Source organism: Anolis carolinensis, chromosome 4, assembly GCF_035594765.1.
Source record: "Anolis carolinensis isolate JA03-04 chromosome 4, rAnoCar3.1.pri, whole genome shotgun sequence".
Lineage (NCBI taxonomy): Eukaryota > Metazoa > Chordata > Lepidosauria > Squamata > Dactyloidae > Anolis > Anolis carolinensis.
The window spans coordinates 58,892,278-58,912,016 of record NC_085844.1 but is presented as its reverse complement, the minus strand read 5'-3'; the positions used below and the strand labels follow the sequence as shown (position 1 = coordinate 58,912,016).

The 19,739-nt window shown below is 38.9% G+C and overlaps 2 protein-coding genes across 2 annotated transcripts in view; one reads left to right on the top strand and one right to left on the bottom strand.

The window, feature by feature from the left end:
- Positions 1 to 2,295, top strand: part of lpin2 (lipin 2) — a 42,609-nt gene extending 40,314 nt beyond the window's left edge. Inside the window, exon 20 of the mRNA XM_062980468.1 lies at positions 2,156 to 2,295. Coding sequence (XP_062836538.1) covers positions 2,156 to 2,171 — 16 coding nt within the window. The 3' untranslated portion in view covers positions 2,172 to 2,295. The remainder of the gene's footprint in view (positions 1 to 2,155) is intronic.
- Positions 2,087 to 19,739, bottom strand: part of emilin2 (elastin microfibril interfacer 2) — a 49,637-nt gene continuing 31,984 nt past the window's right edge. The window contains exons 5-8 of the mRNA XM_016992902.2: positions 9,612 to 10,079; positions 8,281 to 8,331; positions 4,329 to 4,457; positions 2,087 to 2,499 (exon numbers count right to left, since the gene is read on the bottom strand). Coding sequence (XP_016848391.2) covers positions 2,162 to 2,499; positions 4,329 to 4,457; positions 8,281 to 8,331; positions 9,612 to 10,079 — 986 coding nt within the window. The 3' untranslated portion in view covers positions 2,087 to 2,161. The remainder of the gene's footprint in view (positions 2,500 to 4,328; positions 4,458 to 8,280; positions 8,332 to 9,611; positions 10,080 to 19,739) is intronic.

The window sequence follows — 19,739 nt, the reverse complement described above, 5'->3', positions numbered from 1 at the left end:
ACAAATATAGAAAAATGTTACTGTTGTTAATGATCAACAACATCAGCTTATAACCTGTAGTATAAGGACATGTAACTCCAATTTCAGTATTTCCATGTGTAGAATATTTCATCTGCAATTTGTAAGAGCTTGACTGAACTGGAAGAGTGAGTATTTTAATAATTATATTTTTATACAGTTTGAAGGAACTAGGAAATGTAGAAGACTTTTCTGTAACTAATAGTGTGAGCTCAGCTTTGAGAAGGACGTTTGTTTTATGTTGCTTGGTAACAATTCTTAAGGGGATGCCTGACCGGACTATGAAATAAAATCATAGCTATTTCTAAGACCTCAAGGGAGAAGACTAATAAGATAGATATTTTGCAAACCAGTTGATGAGGCGAGTCCTTTCTTTAACTACAAGAAGTAACTTCCTTAATTCTTAGTAAATCGTCAAATGTAAGGGATGGGAAGAGAAAATAAAACAGGGTGTGTATTCCTTAGCTCAATGTTTTTAAGATTGCCACTTACCACAAGGGGAAAAAATGTCACATGAAGAAGTCATAAGGTTTTGAAAATGTCGAGTGAGGTCTGTTCTGTACTTCATGATTTTTGTCAGGAAAATGTGAGAGTTCATTAAAGAGGTAAGAAGTGAAAGCTATATTTGTATTAACCAGCCCCACGGGAAGAGGGTTGCACCAAAGATTAGGTACCATGCTATAAATGAAACCAGATACTTTGGCTAATGGGAAAGAAATGACGCATGAGACTTCCTTTTTAAGATATTAATAGAATTCTGTATCACTGCCTAGTAGTCCTAGTGTGGCTAACTACCCTAAAGGCACCAGATCCCATCTTATCTTGGAAGCCCTGCAGGGTTAGCCCTGGTTAGTGTTTGGATGAGAGACCACCAATGTATACCAGGTGGTGTTGTCTATAACACAGAGGAAGGGATGAGCAAATCCATTTCTGGGTTTTCTCTGCTTAAGAAAACCTCAAGAAATGCATGTTCTCATGTCTGCATTAGATGATGCACTGAAAGTGTTTTGAACATTTCCATGTGTTAATAAAAAGGTAAGTGTCACTACCACTACCAGAGCCATTACAACTGGTACAATTTTCAATATGTACCTTGAGTTGGGTGGAATAAAACTTGCTTTGTTTTACTATTTCTTTCTTCATTTTATGGATAATGAATAGGAACCTGAAATTATATCGTAAGGACACTGACTAGGTTCTATAGCTCCAATTGCCATTAACTTCTAGAAAGTAAATGTTTGCATATTGTAGATTTTGAACATTTTACATTGGTACATCATCACAACTCCTTAGCTCCCTTAGTGCATTTAGAAAGCTACGATTTACTGCAAATAATTTGAGAAATAACATACAAGCTGAGATCTAAGGACCTCATCACATGGAGCCGGAGGACAGCGGCAGCATCCATGGGGCAATGGGGTAAACATTCGGGAAGTGTCCCAATCACCCTCTTACCATCACACGTAGAAACCCATCTGTTCCTGACTTGATTCTGTGCTGTCCCTGTCTTACTCTGAGAACACCGGTAGTCACCCGTGTTCTCAGGGATGCCTCTTAGCACACTGCCAACATGCAGCATGCATGGAGCCAGGAAGAAGTAGCCCTACTTTATGTGATGGGCTCTGTCCTGGCTGCGTCTTGGCAGCATCCTAGGATAGGCATGTGATGAGGCTGTACATCGCAATGGCAGAACCTAAGGTCATACTTATGGGAGGTCCCTCTACCTGGCTACATCCATTATTAAACCAACATTAACCAGAAAGCTGCTGAGAGCAGCAGCATCTCTCCGGGGGCCATTTGGGCATGTTCTAGCTAGTTGCTCTTGACCATAGGGCAAGCAGCCTTGGGGCTAGGACCAAAACACAGATATGCAAGCACCATTCCCTCCCCCATCCATTACACTTATATATACTGTCAACAAGATGCTGGGCAAAATGTTCAATCCTAAATGTACCTCCTCAAAAGCAAGTCTTTTTGCACCCCTGCGGAAATGTGCAGCTATAAGCATGTAAAGGACTGCACGGAAGTCTTCAAGGCAGGGAAAACACATGGAGCCGGAGGACAGAAGTATAATATCACTTCATCATTTATTACCATCACTTTCTTCAGGATTTTTTTTACTCCTCTTCTATTGCAGCACACCCTACAGTTGAGAAGCGGAAGGGTATAGAAACACCCCACTGAATGTCGAATACATTTCATCAGAGTCTGTGTAGGCCAGCTTGCCCCCAGTAACTACAATGCTTACTTCTGCTCCAGCCTTGAGATGAACAACAAGATGGAGAGCCCCAGTTCCACTACAAGTCCGTCTTCCCGATTTGGGTTTGTGCTGTTCAAGAAGCTCTCTTCTATAGCCTGCTGTATGGAGCTGAGCAATACTTGTATTGGAAACAGTCAGTACAGCTTCCACATACTCATCCCTCTCTGGAGCCAGGACAGCTGTGATCAGATAACGGCCTTCATAAGGCGATGTGAAGATACCTGCAAAAAATACACTTCATTACTTTAAAAAGTCCACTATATAGTTAGCATTAGAACAATTCCTCTTGGTTTTTTTCTCAGTCAGGCAAGTATTTTTTTTACAAGGAAATGGAAATCACAATCTGAAATGTTTACATTGTCTTTTAAATTGAAAAGAAACATAATATTCCTCTTAGGCCACTGATGAACTCATTCTCCCTTAGCTCCTGCACACACTTTTAGTACATTTTTATCCACTGAGCTGATTGTGATTACATAGCAGCTCCCAAATGCATACAAAGGAATGCAATTCTGTCTTCTGCTAGGGAGTTCCTCTGTCACTGCATTCTTCAATTTTGCCACTTTCATGGAAGTCTGTGGGGGTTAACGAGAGACACACGTCCACTGCATGGATAATTTTGAGAAGACAGGGCAACTGTAATCTAAAAAGTGTGAGAGATCTGAAAATGTATAAAGTAAATCATAAATGCAACAATTTGGATAAGAAGGACAATCAAAAGGGACCAAAACAATGGTGGATATGTTTTATTTTTGCAAGCGGCAGTCCAGCCCAAAATGTGGAACTAGAATTTTGAGTGTCATCTCCAGGCTTCATAGGAAGAATGAAGAACTAGTGAACCACTAGATTGCAGTTCCCTCCACATGCTACATAAGGATGCATGCAGCTGTTTTCTCCTCCTGTAGCTTACATAGTATGTTTTCTGATTATAATATAAGCAGATGAGAGTGTTGCTTTGTTGGCGAGCAGCACATGACTTCATGTGTGCTGCAGAAACAGTGCTCAGCCCTGTACTTGATGGATTTTGACTACCCTAGATAAAAGCATTTCTGCCCATGGATTATTATATACAAATTTAGCAAACGGAAGGTGGTGGTGGGGGGGGGGGGGTTGGCAATAAATATTCCATATTGACTAAACTAAAGCAGTCAAAGGTTTCTAGGTTGCTTTGATCCTCATCTGTAAACCTCCTGAGCTGGCACTACATATTCTTACTACAAGTATTGTCTATTAATATCACTAACCACAACACAGACAAGTGTGCAAAGAGCATGAATAAAATGGAACTGGAGGAAGTTTGTCTTTCCAAGAGTGGAGGCTATTTCCCAAATTGCCCAAGTTTATTTTGAGTGGTTACAAAATTCTCTGGAGCACAGTTAATTACTGCATACATATCACCTTAAGCTCCAGTGCACATTTCCATTTGTCTTTGCCAGCTGTGCTACAGAAGTCTCAACTTATTGTAAGAACAGTGATGTTAGAAACTGAGATCAAAACAGACAGGCTTTTGATCCTCTGATTATAAGTCAGTTTCTAGAGTTAACAAGCAAGTAACTTTAAGTCACAGTTATTTTTAGTCTGCAAATGACTAGTCATTTACATTTACTGCAACACAACATATCTTAATTTACATTTCTGCAGCTGCTAGATATTACCACAAGGTGACTATTAGCAAAACGGCCATCACCATTTTCTTTTGAAATTAGGCTTTAGAAAGAGCAAAATATGGTGACTAAAGGCAAAACACAGGCTTCCTGTGCCTTTAATAATTATGAAGAAAATTGTTTTTTCCTAGCAGATAAGCTTTTTTCCCCTCTGTAGACATCACTACCTTCCTTTATCTGGTTTCTGAAGACAGAAGATAAAAACATGGAGCTTTTACTATTGTTTTTACTCCTTACAACAAATATGGTAATTAGATCGCATAATATAAACATGGATACTGGGGCCGAAAATCCTGAAGCCTGCTCTATTTGGACAGCATTAAGCAGTTTTCATATACAATATACTTTTCAACAATTCTCTTGTCCTTTATGCACAATTTCTTTACCTGTGTCAGGGTTATAATGTTCTCCATCATTTACAAGCACTTTGTTAAAATGCACCACACCCACATCATTAGGAAAAGGCTTCCGGGTGAGACCAGCTGAGAATGAAACTGGAGAAATGACCACTGCTCCTAAAATACAGAAGTCACCAAAATTCAAATACATTCAAGAAAAGGATGAGGAACACTACAAGTGCTCAATCTGTCCTTACACATATAAAAAGCTTACTTTTAAAATGACTGCTTTATGTGACCAATACAGACAGTCACTTCCAGCAATGTTACCACTGTTAGGCTGACCAAAGCTTAGCATCTATGTCAGGCACGGGCAAACTTGGGCCCTCCAGGTGTTTTGGACTTCAACTCCCACAATTCCTAACAGCGTGGCTGTTAGGAATTGCGGGAGTTGAAGTCCAAAACACCTGGAGGGATGAAGTTTGCTCATGCCTGATCTATGTACATTTAACTATTCCTATCATCTATGATGTGGATGAGGGTACCTTCCATGTTTCACTGGGCTGTGGGCAAAATAGACATGACTGACTGAGATACAATGAGCCAGATTAGTGCATCAAGGTGGGTTTCCAGCTGCTGAGAGTATTTCTGACAAACTGATATATGGTAGGAATTTGCATTGCATTTTTATGCCAGGGATCTACAACACAAACCAAACAAGGACAAAACCTAGCGGTAGGCAAATAATTGGGGCAAATGTATCTTTCTAGCTGGAGAACTGATGAAAATTAAATGTATTTACCTAAAGCCACCTGTCACTGCAAAGCAATCTGAATATAACTTTCCAGATCCTGTAATATGGGTTAATGGAAATATTACAGCTGCTGGCAGATGTTGCTTCAAAGCATGGCACAAGATAGTGGTATTCACCATTTATTTATTATTTATTTTAGTGGTGTCCACCTTTCAAGAAGTTATGGCCATCTTTCTACAAAAGGCTCGAAAAATGGTTTTCACCTTTCAAGCTGGCCATAACTTCTGAGGTATTCCAATCTTTGTTCACTTGGAAAATGCATTAAATAAAATGAACAATGGACTGTTCTGGACTAAATTAATTATATTCAGATACCATTTAAAGCAGTCATAACTCAAGACCCATTTATTATTTTAGTGGAATAGTGTGACTAACTCAGTCTGAATCCAGATTGTAATGTTTATATAATATCTAACTTTGTGCGCCATAAACAAGTGATGCTAAAATATGGTATTAATGCATTAATAGAGATGTCCTCCATTAACCTACAAAAACTTGAAAGTCCTTGATCTTGGACTGTATCATCCCAGCAGAGATAAACAGAGAGCGTTTGGCCACTCTGCAGATTATGATTACCACATGGAGGCTATTCCAAAGTGCTCCAAGCTCCCTATACCTATTATGGGTGTCCTATTAGTTCCTTATACACTACAGAGGCAGATGCACAGAGCCTGCATTCAGGTCATGATCAGGAAAGCAAAGCTACACATACTGTGTTGCCTTGCATGCAGATGTGCATTTAGTTATATATTCAGTTGAGTGGCACAGCCATTCAAAATATGGGTTGTGTAACATAATCAATGTATTGCTATGCAACCCTAATAGCCATATTGTCCAAATACGCAATCACCATCTCCCAAAACAGTTACTCTACTCTCAGCTCAAGAACAGAAAGCAGAATGTTGGTGACAGCAAAAGAGATTTAAAGTTGGCCTTAAAGCTAGGCTTAAAAACTCTGGCATAGACATAGCCCTGGTCCTTGCGTGTTCTAATTGGAGGTCAGCTGTTACCAACAGTGCTGTGGAGTTCGAAGAAGTACAAATGGAGGGTAGAAATGTATCAAGAGGAAGGCGCAACAAGCCAATCATTGTCAGGATCGCCTTCCATCTGGAAATAGATGTCCTCATTGCAGAAGAACATGTGGATCCAGAATAGGTCTCTAAGGTCACTGTCAAGACTCTACACTTGGAAGGCAATCATACTCAGCCACAAGAGGTAGCTGATAATGAAGATGATGATAAAATCCTAATGTAGGCTCTTGGGCTCAGTGTTTTTCATTGCACATCTTTATTTTTGGATATTTGTGCTACCATATGAAAAGGCAATGCCATATATGACAGGTAACTATCGAACAGCTGTTTTCCTCCAGCTCATCATACATGCGTAGTTTAGTTTTCTGATTTTTCTTCTGAGGCATCGTGTGCAGAGCTGAGCTTAGAAAACAAGTAATTCCGGGAAATGGTGCAGCTGGGTCTAATGAACCTCTCTTCCAAAGTTACCTGTCATGGAGGACAGTCATGCTTCACACTAAGCATGCAACCCATCAATCGGTTACTTTATCTATCAATTTTCTATATACAGGTACCAAACCAACCAAGCAGTCAAAGCAAAACAAAATAAGATATTTTATATCCATATTAATAGAGGAGAAAAGGTGAGTGGTACAACTGCTGCTTTACTGAAAGTAACGAATGCCTCCCGGAATGTTTTCTGGTTATTTGTTGTGTCGCTTCAAGTTGTTTCAGATTTATAACAACTCTAAGGCTACCCTATCATGGGATTTTTCGGCAAGATTTGTTTAGAGGGGGTTGGTTTTGCTTCCTCTGAGACAGACAGAATTTATTTGAGGTAATTCATTGAGGTAATATCCAGGGCCAAACCCTCCAGAGTTTAGTCCAACACTCAAACCACTATACCACCTTGGCTATCTTTCTGATCATAACTACTAAAACACATTCTAAATCTTTGAGTTGAATCACCTAAGCTTAAATCAGTTACTTTCACCACTTTATTTAATCTATCTGGTTTATTTTATAATATATTTAATATTCTTAGGATGCATTCCAGTGAGGCTTTAACTATGCAACTGCACAAAAAAAGAGTCATGGAAGTCTATGGGAGGTTCAGGTCTATTGCCATCTTCAGTTTGTAGAGTGTGTTTTTCTATTGGTTCTTTCACTGGTTTTGTTTGCCAGAGAAAATCCAAAGAAGGAAAAAAATGGAAAAGAAGTACAGTAGAGTCTCGCTTATCCAACATAAACGGACCGGCAGAATGTTGGATAAGTGAATATGTTGGGTAATAAGGAGAGATTAAGGAAAAGTCTATTAAACATTAAATTAGGTTATGATTTTACAAATTAAGCACCAAAACATCATGTTACACAACAAATTTGACAGAATAAGTAGTTCAGTACGCAGTAATGCTATGATGTAATTACTGTATTTATGAATTTATCACCAAAATATCACGATGTATTGAAAACATTGACTACAAAAATGCGTTGGATAATCCAGAACGTTGGATAAGCGAGTGTTGGATAAGTGAGACTCTACTGTATAATGCTTTCCAACAGTGAGCACTAGAAGCCGTTCATCTGGAACCACCCTATGAATTAACAAATCTTTAGTGGAAAATCTCTCCAATATATTCTTGATATTTAAATAAACTAGCTTCACAATTTTGCAGCTTGATAAATGACTATGTATTTTTATTATGTCATTGACAAGACTAAAATAAACAGTTATTCTCCCTTGACATTATGGATAACTTTGATCACAAACTATTGTACTAAAGCGTAATGAAGCTCATTATTATTCCAGTCTTAATTATATTTGATTCTTTTGCTGGCAAGATGCATCTACAAGCAACCCTACATGAGCAATCTAAAATTAATCTAAGCAGCACTGTGTGCTCTTTGCATATTTTATAACAGCAGTCACCTGTAGAGAAAGAGATCTGGAACATGTCAGCAGTTAATTACTTTGAACAGCTTCTGATGTAACTAACAGCTCTATATTTTATTTAAATAGCTTTGTTTGTACCTATCCTTGTATGGGGATAAGAAAACTGCAGTAGATCTCTGTGTGCCATATTGAAAAACCTGGTCATAACTATATTTCACTTTTAGGAGGGTTAGGGGCACAAGCCCTTGCAAAAGTGGGGAAAAAAACATCATCAACAGTTACCTTTTGTTGTTATAGTTGGATGTCGTGATCTTGTCTGTAGTTTTGGATAACCTAAAAAATGAATGTGTATAAAGAAGATAACATTACGCTTTGTAATGTCTTCATCACTCCCAGCTTCCCCTCATCAAATATGATTCATTCCAGCACCAATGCTACTGCTGCAGCTCTCAGATAATTTTGAAGTGGCCCTTTTGAAGCCTCTAGCAACACTCTGCTTCAAGTGGCCAGAATACTGATATCTAAAATGAAGAATTTAGAGAGCTGTGCTGGAGCGTTCTCAATTACCTCTTTTTAAAGTGCTATCACAGAGAAGAGAGAAAGAAATTGGGTTGTGGTATCTGCACATTGTCAAAGGCAATCTGTAATCTACAAAGGAACTACTGCTATACAGATGAGGGTTTTTCTTAGGAAGCCAAATAATAGTACCAGATATCACAATCCATGAAGGCTATTTATATTCTCAGTTACTTACTGCAATGGATTGATTCTCTTTGGCATTCTCCTCCAAGCCACAAAAAGAAAGGATGGTTATAATACACCATTTTTTATTGGTGATAAGAAAAGCTCAGTCTTACACAATCGTCAGGAATTAAACTCTAAAGATTATTTCAATGCCAGGGAAGAGCTCCTATAGTATAATGCAGTTTCAGCAATATAGAGAAATTGTTTTTCTTAAACTAAATAACCAGTTACAGAGAAAGCGACTGTTAATTGCTGAGTGCACCATTAGGACTTCATACAGCCCACCCTTCCACCATTTTTCTTCAAGGCCCTTAACCATCCTCCTTTCTATATAAAAAAAAATAGGAATTTCCCCCACTGCAAGAATGGCAATTCACTTCTAAAATAAATTTCAAGTCATCCCTTGCACTCATTAAAACCAAAATATGCCCATTTGCTTTTTCAAAACAATATGCTTTTAGAGAACAGGTTGTCTTTTCAGCTATCTGTGCATCTCCAGACAATCCTGGGTCAGAAAACTGGCTTCTGGACCTGCCAGTTGTCCAACCATGTAACAGAACATGAAGATACATTTCAATCTTATGCAGCAATAGATGCCATGAATTGAAAGCTTAAGGAAACATGTATTTTGCTCATGTCTATTTTTCAAATCCTATCTTATAGTGTTAGTCATAGGCTGCTACAATCTCTTCTGTATTTATTCTGATTATAGTTGTTATCCAGATTAAACATGTTGATTTTGACCCAAGTGTAAATTTTCTTCTACGCATAAAATCTGATCACTAGTTCTCATTATTTAAAAGACATGCTAATTTTGTCAGTGATAGGAAAGAAAATATCTCTCCAATGAAAATTATGGATTTGCTCACCCGGTGCTCCAGCATATCCTTCAGAAACAGGCATGCTGCTGTGGCCATCTTGGCCATTTATGCTTTTAGATCGCCCTTTTCCTGACATTACAATAGTGCCAGGAGGACCTGCCTCTCCAGTCACCATAAATACCCCACTTTTCCCGGGTAAGGAAGGTGAGTCTGCTTTTGATCCTGGTAATGGTGGCCATCTAGGATCTGGTGGATGAAGAGGTATTCCTTGTAAGGGAATGATTATTTTGGGAAGAGAGGGCTCCACAGGCATGGTTATTTCTGGAATCTGAAGTGGGGTTCTTGGGTGCGATGGTTGCCCATGTTCTCCTGGCTGTGGGTGTAGCGGAGTCCTTGGCTGTGAGGATGATGGGTGTGTCTCCGATTGAGATGGCTGTAGAGGCTTTCTTGGATCTGACGGTGACAGAGGAATCTTTCTTTGAGGTTTCCTTGGTGCTAGTACCGATGTCTTTCCAGCTAAAAGAGAAGGAAATTCTCTAATTATTTGCACTCACCAATTTAACTTGGAAGAACAAGCAGTACTTCCAAAGCAATTCAAAACTAAACAAAAAAGCAGAACTAAAATTGTAATCATGTGCTTCTGTTTTCAAAACAGATTGCATGTACCAAGCAACCACAATACATGTCTAACTCTTCAAAACACTACGGATCAGTATTTGCTAGAGAAACCTTTAATGGATTAATTTTTAAAAAAATCTATTTGAATGCTAGGAAGAATTTTAAAAGTTCATCTAATGAATTGAATTTATATAAATGACAGTTTGAACTAAACAAGAATGTCATCAGCTGCAGAACATTCATAATCATCCAATGGAGAAAATTCATATTCAAAATATTAGGAAACATTAAAAGATACAAAAACAGTAACTTAGAATTGGCCTCCCTCCCTCAATGACGAAACAACCTCCTGATACAATATGAAATGACATAAACAAATAACCTACTTACAATATGAAAACACATAAAGATGTTCATAGTCAGACCTAGTCTGATCAGTTATGATTTTCACAGATAATTGTATATATACTAACATATACTTGAATACTCATCAATCTCTACTATACACAAGATAATTGCATTGTTCTTAAACCAGTTGAAAACATCTAAAATTCTCATGTCATTAGTTAACATAGAGACATCCAAACTATCCTTCAGCTTTAGAACACCTTCACAGAACAAAGAAATACATGTTTCCAAAAGGTAATAATAATATACTTCTTCCACCAGCCTGTAGGATTTTTTAAAATTCTGGATATAAATAACACAAAACCGCCATTGCATTTCCACAGAAGCCATGATAATGGCTTATTCCTTGAATATTAATAGTAAGCAAAGTGTGTGTATAGATAAAATGGATTATAATATTAACTAATTAATATCCAGTTCTATCATTCATTTTTTGACTGACTGTAGAATGTTATCACTTCAAATTTTGCACTCAAATCCACATACTTAGGCAAACTCATTGCAGTCATTATGAAGGTCACGCTCATTAATGCTTTCCTTTTGAAAAGAAAATCTGAGTGGATGTCATTCTTTCTCCACTTATATGAATTTTTAAAAGACAATGGACTACACATTTAACACACACACACACAGTACTCTTTAATTGCATTTGTGCCAAAATAGCAGTCATGATAATCTTTGCAGTTTTCCAATATCAATATATACTTGACCAAAGCAAGTTATTATCACTTGTCATTCTGAACTTCTCACATACAAAACAAGCCATTGCACAGAAATCAGCATTTTTCTGTCCAAAATATATGGAAGCAATGACTGAAGGAGTTTCTATGTAAGGTTCCAAGAAAAGCAGCCATCAAAACATGCATGTGATATTCACAACTGATGTAACACATTACATAATTCATATCTGAATATTGGAATGTAAGAACAAAAGGTCAAGTTCTGTATCACTGAGTATATCTGCCAAAAAGGAAATGGAAGATTGGTTGGGCTGGGAAAAACATCCCCAAGAGCCCAAGCTTAGATGGAGGTAGGTAAAAAAAAGCAAGGTGAGGCAGGAAGCTGAGAGGGTTGAATTATTGCACTGAGTAAACAGCCAAATCTTATATTTTTCTTTAACGTCATATTGAATATCCTAAGTACTTTAATCTATTAGTGTATGAAGTAATCAATATATGCAAAAGGTCATATTATTTCCTTTAAAAGGGTGGGATTGCATGGTTTTCCAAATGTTGATCAATTTCAATTTGTGGCATCCCTTACCATTGGCTATAATGATTAGAGCAACTACAAATTTGTTTCATTTTGTTTATATCCCAGTTTCTTCCCAATATCTTCCTAAAAGCAGCTTGATGCACAGATTAAAATGCAGACCCAAAACATATCTCCTCCAACTGATTAATCCTCTGTCATTTGACTTTTTTCCCAAATGTCTAAGTAATTTGCACTCAGTTAACTAAGTAAAGTTAGGGGCCGGGCTGTGGCGCAGCTGTTGAGCAGCTGCCTTAAATCACTCTGACCATGAGGTCACGAGTTCGAGGCCAGCCCGTGGCGGGGTGAGCACCCGTCAATTAAAAATAAAAAATAGCCCCTGCTCGTTGCTGACCTAGCAACCCGAAAGATAGTTGCATCTATCAAGTAGGAGATAAGGTACCACTTATAAAGTGGGGAGGCAAGATTAACTAATTTACGACCTGGAATGAGGAAGTGCCGTCAGTGTGGATGATGAAGCAGCTGCTCCCCCCTGTGGCCAGAATCGAACATCCCCTCAGAAGAAGGTTAACTTGCCTCTGCGTGTGTCTCTCAGTCTCTGTTTGATGTGTTTATGGGCATTGAATGTTTGCCCTATGTGTGTTATAATGTGATCCGCCCTGAGTCCCCTTCGGGGTGAGAAGGGCGGAATATAAATACTGTAAATAAATAAATAAATAAATAAAGGAGAGGAGGGCAAAATTTTGTCCTTCCCTGATGGCTCAGGCAAAAGCAAACTGCTGTAGCATCTCCTAGATCATGTATTGTTCATCTTTGATAACTTTTATTGCTTTGGCTAGGCTCTGATGCTGTTTGGCCATAATGTGTACTGTGAAATGCTGGAGACTATGAAAAGGAAACAAACCATACTATTAAAACAGCTCCAATTTTTAAAATTGTAAAAAAAATAATTAAAACATGGAAAACAGAATAAAACTATAGCATCTCTAATAAAAAGCTCTTGTGGGCAGCAAACAAGTTCGTAGTTAAAAGCCAGGTTATATAAAAAAAGTCATAGAAATATGCTATAGAAAGGAGAGCGCTGAGGAAGACTTCTTCTGTTTGGGGCCCCTTCGACACAGCTGAATAAACTCCCACATTAACTGCTTTGAACTGCAATATATGGCAGTGTGGACTCAAATAACCCAGTTCAAAACAGAAATTGTGGGATTTTCTGCCTTGATATTCTGAGTTATGGAGCCTCCGGTGGCTCAGTGTGTTAAAGCGCTGAGCTGCTGTACTTGCAGACCGAAAGATCCTAGGTTCAAACCCGGGGAGCAGAGTGAGCGCCCACTGTTAGCTCCAGCTTCTGCCAACCTAGCAGTTCGAAAACATGCAAATGTTTGTAGATCAATAGGTACAGGTCCGGCGGGAAGGTAACGGCATTCCATGCAGTCATGCCGGCCACATGACCTTGGAGGTGTCTACGGACAACGCCGGCTCTTCGGCTTAGAAATGGAGATGAGCACCAACCCCCAGAGTCAGTCACAACTGGACTTAACATCAGGGGAAACCTTTACCTTTACCTATTCTGAGTTATATGGCTGTGTGGAAGGGCCCTGAGACAGAGCTCACAATAGTAGAGAAGGCCATCTCTTGTGACTCTTAAAAGTTAGGTAGGTTTATCCAGTAACATAAAACAAACTACACCATACAATTTGCACCCATATCCTACAACAGAGGTTCTTAAACTGTTTTCACTCAGGACCCCGTTTCGCCTGACATGTTTTTATGCGATCCCAGGTACATAAAATAGGTATACAAATTAAACATTTACTGAAAATAAAATAGCATTTGCAAGGATTGCTAAACAGGCTAATTTTCCTTTTTGTGGAGTACAGCTGAAGCATTTTCTGCAGAGTCCATTGTAAACAATGCATGTTGTGGCTAATCGATTTGTGTAAAAAGGTGGCATTCAGAAACTTTTTAAGGTTGCCAAATTTTTCATGACTCCAACATTGAGCTAAGGGTACCCCATTTGGGGTCAGGAACTACATTTTAAGAAACAGTGCCCTTAAAAGCCCATGAACTGCTCCATCATCTGTATGGATATTGTATGTCTATGGCCCCTTCTACACTGCCATATAATCCATATTATCAAAGCAGATAATCCAAATTATGTGCTTTGAACTGGATTATATAAGTCTACACTGCCATGTAATCCATTTCAAAGGAGATCATCTGAATTTTATATAGCAGTTTAAAAGGGCCCTATGTTGTGTTTTGGATTTTATATGTCAGTGTAGAAGGTGCAGTTATTTCTCTCACTTGCTTTTCTTCCAGCAAACTAGAGACTGAGGGCTCTTCCAGATACCGGAAAAATCCGTGAGGAAGCGAGTTCCCACCACCAACCAAAAGCCTGTGCTTCCCCTTGAGGGATGGCTAGATGCCATTTCCCCACAAAAAACTATTTTTGGGAGAAATGAAGGGCTAGAAGGGAGGGGGTGGGCTTCCTCCTGTTCCTTTGGGCTCCCTAAGAACCGTGATGGCTGTGGGGAATGATTCCCAGAACTGTGGAAGCAGTCTCAGGAGTCAATCCTCACAGGCCTAGCATCTGGATTAATTCGCTTTCACTCAAGGTGTCGTTTGGACGCTTCAGGTAAAAGCAAGACAGATCCTGCATTTTGGGCCTGTCTGGAAGGGCCCTGAATTCACAAACAAGCTGGTTTGTTGAATTAGAAATGGCAAATGCGCCAGAGTAAATACAATACAGTAAGCTAGAATCACGCTACTTTCCACATGTTCAGATTCTAGTCACCTCAGCCAGCATAGTCAGAGGAAAAAGTGAATGTTTGGGGTTCTGATCTATGAAGATCTGGAGGGCTGTCTGAATTCTAATCCTGTGATAAAGTTCAGAGGAACAAAATTCCATATTCTGTGCAGCCAAGTCACTTTTTGTGTGTAAGCTGGGGTTTCCATGCATTCCTGGATTCTTCTCTTGGGCTAATACATTCATAAATGCAACTATTCTTGGTAAGATCCTTATATGTAAAAAACAAACCAGCAAGAAAACATGCCAAAATAATCAAAAGTTTAATTGTTCCAAAGTTAAGTTCAAAAAATCATGTGACAGATTGCCCGGCCTGTCATGTCCAATATAGTTTGCCAAATTAAAAGAAAACAGCAATGTAACTCTTTTTAAGAGGCTACAGCTAACAATAGATCTAAACAGTATTTTAAAGATGTAGCTACTAGCTACAGCATGAATGGGAAGCAAACAGTGCTCCAAATGTTGTTGAACTGCAACTCTTAGCATTGATCTCCATTGGTTATGTGGATTAGGGTTACTGGGAGCTGCAATTCAACAACTTAATTCATGGCAATTATAATTTCCGGCAGCATCTCGGGAGCAAAGGCTTAAATCTGCATCTTAAGGTCATACATGAGATTGTTTGTACTCACTAGAGAAACAAAGTTTTTTAAAAAGACATAGCTGCTTGCTCCCCTTTAAAGGCAACTGAGAAAGCCAAAAGAATTGTACTGATAACTATGCCTGTAGCAAAACTCTGCAGTAATGGGTGTTGTGGCCTTTTGGGCCTCGAGTACTGAGTTGTTGTGTATCTTGGACTGCTGATTTAAAAGGTCTAAGGCAGAGCTTTCCAACTGTGTGTCGTGACATGTTAAATGTGTTAGCTGTAGTGTGTAGGTGTGTCATGCAAATGTAAGAATAAACTTCTGAAACTATGAGAAATAACCAATAAATCATATATTTTAAAATATATAAATGAAGAATTGTCATGAGAAATATTGTGTGCCCATGCATTTTGTTATTACAATTTATGTATGTGTCCCCATATTTTATAAGGGGTTGGCTGAACCTCTGATTTGCTGATAAAGCTTAATTACTGTGTCATGAAATGATACATGTCTCAAAAGTCTGTCACCAATATTAAATGGCTGGAAAGGCTCTGGTCTAAGGAATAATGATAAAGGAGACACCTTATGTTAGACAAAGCACATGTTAATAACCCCAATAACAAAATTAATCCCAGGTGTCATTCTGCTATAGCCAGTATATTCAGAACAATGTTCTTACTGCTCTGTGTTGGATAGACTGTAAAGGAGGCATATGTCTCTACAGTCTGCAAAACAGCTGGAAAGCAAACAGTACTTAGATCATAGTTGCATTTGAAAATAGAATATCCCCAGGGTCCCATCTTTTCCAACAGGGCTCATAATACTTTGTTTACAATTGCCAACTTAGAAGATGACACAGCAGGAGGCAAAACGCCAAGTAACGTCATTCTCTGTTTCTTGGTCAGATGCCAACCGAGGAAATGAATTTATCTACAGGCTTAAAGCTTAAGGTTTAAATTCTTGACCCACCACTTTCACTTATGGAAAATGATCTGCCAAGTACAGATAAAATAAACTAAAACCAAAATCTTGTTTGCTTGTTTGTGTATTAAATAGTTTTCTTTAAAAGGAGAAACACTACTTTTGGTAGAAAGACAGGATAAATGAATAAATAAATAAATAAGAACTAAACAGTTGTGGTGGATAAAATTGGCTTACAGCTAATGAATCACTGGTTTCATTAGTATAAACTGTTGAAGATTCATGACTTGTAATTGCAAAATTAAAACCCATTTCCCTAAACCAAAACACAAAATCTAATTAAAGCAATCACATAAGGAAAAATTGAGCTAGAGTCTGTAAATAAGCATAAAGCCTGAAGTGGACTCAGTGTTGGTCTGGGATATTAGGAAAAGAAGAAAGTGGAACATTTCAAAGGAAGCTGAAAAAAATAGAATGATAGAAGATTAAGCAGGACTGTCTATGACAATAGTCAGAGGATATACTACAGTGCATCCAAAATTGGTATACTGTGTAGTTATTGTCACCACACTTCAAAAATAGTAGGAGATTCAGGACACATATGACTTTATCCCATTGGAGTGGAGCCCCTGGTGGCACAATGGATTGAATCCTTGTGCTGGCAGGACTGCTGACTGACAGGTCGGCAGTTCGAATCCAGGTAGAGCGGGTGAGCTCCCTTTGTGTACTCCAGCTCTCCATGCAGGGACATGAGAGAAGCCTTTCACAAAGATGGCAAAACATCAAACATCTAGGAGCCCCCCTGGGCAACGTCCTTGCAAATGGCTAGTTCTCTCACACCAGATGCGACTTGCAGTTTCTCAAGTCGCTCCTGACATGAAAAAAATCCCATTGGGTTGGAGTTAGCAGCATGTAATCGTGGCATTTAATCCTGTAGCATTGCAAATCACTATATTTCATTATTCATGACAGTGTTCCCTCACTTATCGCGGGGGTTAGGTTCCAGGACCACCCGCAATAAGTGAAAATTCACGATGTAGGGACGCTATATATTTATACATTATTTTAGTAGTTATACACTATTTTAAGTCTTTATCAACCAATCGTGTGTTGATAAATTGCCTCCTTCTCCTCCCGTTGCCGCTTGGGCTCATTTTCTCTCCCTTTGGTTTCTCCTTCCTCCCTCCCTTAGGCTGTAACTTGCAATTTTTTATGATTTGTAATAGTCTTTTATTGAAAAACCGTGAAACAGTGAATCACGAAAATTGAACCACAAAGTAGTGAGGGAACACTGTACTTGGATTTGCTGGTTTCTCCATTACTAATCATATTCATCTTTATCCCACAAGCGAGTGGATTGTCTGCCCCCCCCCCTTTTAAAAGGGTCTTATTTTGACATCACGAGGGATCGAACTCTCACGGTATCGAGATTTGCTTTTCTAAAGGATGGAAAAAACAGAAAACCTTGATATTAAAGGCAAAGAAAAATAAGGATAAGGTCCATAAAAGAAGGACTTCTTCACATAGATCACAACTGCTAGGATTTGCTAAGATAGGGATGTCTATCAACTTAGGAAGCTTTAATAGAGGATTATACTCATTCATGCAGGAGAAGTCAATGACTACTAGTTGAGATAGCTATGTATAATTTCCAGTATCAGAGGATGTCTGTCTTGGTATATCCATTGCTAGGCAATACATGTAGGAGTGAGTGATTACACTTGCATCCTGCTTGCTTTGCACTACCACCTAATATTGTCAGGAGAATGTGTGACCAGATGAGTCTTTTGGCTTTTCTTATACAAAAAAACCCACACACAGACTTCTTCTGCTCTTAGCAGCTTGTTGTCCCCCTCTTCATTTAAGGGGTCCCTCCATATATTACTGAACAGCAGAGGAGAAAATTCTGTATGGTTGGATTTTACCCATCTCTGGCAACCTCTGTATGGAAGAATCATGTTCCTCAAAAGATTGCTGCCATGGTGTCCTCATGTCATACTGCACATGGGTTATTTTGTCACCTTATAAAAATGGTATAATTGGAACATAATGATACAGGCACCATTATTGTGTTGTGTGCCCATCACAGGTATTATTCTGAACATTTTATCCTCATAAGATGACTGTCTTGCACTTTTGGGTTGTCAAAATCTGGACAGGTGCATGGGCAGAACAAGACTGTTTTGTCCCGAAACAAGATTCTCGTTATGCATAGGCTTTGTCATTCTACTACTGTTGGAGGATATCCGCAATGAATCACATCCCATTGCTGTCCCTAAGCATAGCAAGTATGCCCTTGCCTTTAATGGAAGTCTTGAGAAAATCAGGACCAAATAAGGATTTGGTCCATGGTTTGTATGTATAGTCAACACAACACACGGATCCATCAACATACATTTGGGCTGAGTCATTTAAAATGTCCTTGGCTCCATGCTCTTTAAAGAACAGACTGAAGCCAAATCTAGAATATTTTTGGCTGCAAACCAGCACACCTTTATCCTGTTTGAATTAAACAGGGGGATATTACTTAACAGGGTTTTGTTTTATTGTTCTTGTGGTGTCCCACTAGAGTCTTACATTATACAAACAATTTCTAACTCTCCAGGTATTTTGGACTGCAACTCCCAGAATCCTTGAGTAATGCTCCCTATTGGCTGAGCCTTCTGGGAACTGAAGTAAATAATATCTGGGAGTGATACTAATCTAATGGATACAATAGGAGCCCCCAGTGGTGCAGTAGGTTAAACCCTTGTGCTGGCAGGACTGCTGACTTGATAGTTGGGTTGCTGACCTGAAAATTGCTGGTTCGAATTTGGGGAGAGTAAGGATGAGCTCCCTCTGTCAGTTCCAGCTCCCCATGCGGGGACATGAGATAAGCCTTCCACAAGGATGGTAAAAACATGAAAACATCCTGCCGTCTCCTGGGCAACATCCTTGCAGACGGCCAATTATCTCACACCATAAATGACTTGTAGTTTCTCAAGTCGCTCCTGACACAAAAAATGGATACAATATCCCTGTCCAAGCCTAGAAACTAGACAACTGGGAGGTAGGACAGAAATGGTAGTATGAGGAAGTTTTCTGAATATACACCAGTAACAATTGTTGGCTTTTGAGGGTTGGGGAATGTAAAGCTGTGTCTAGGCAACATCCAGGTACTGTTCCACTTCCAAGAAAATGCTTCCTCAATAAGATACTTGATACCTCTTTATACAACTTTGGAAATAGTAGATAGCTCACAGAATATCTGGTTACAAAGCCTTATGGATTTTTAAAATTATTATTATTACTACTATTTTTTAAAAAAAATGAATTAAAAATTAAAAACAAAACAAAACAAAGTCCTATAGTTTGAACCTTAAATTACTCGTATAAACTTCACAAATATATAGCATTATAATATGATTTTTTTTCATTTCAGGAGTGACTTGAGAAACTACAAGTCACTTCTGGTGTGAGAGAATTGGCTGTCTGCAAGGATGTTGCCCAGGGGATGCCCGGATGTTTGATATTTTACCATCCTGTGGGAGGCTTCTCTTATATCCCCGCACAAGGAGCTGGGGCTGACAGAAGGTGCTCACCTGCTCTCCCCGGATTCAAACTGCTGACCTGTCAGTCAGC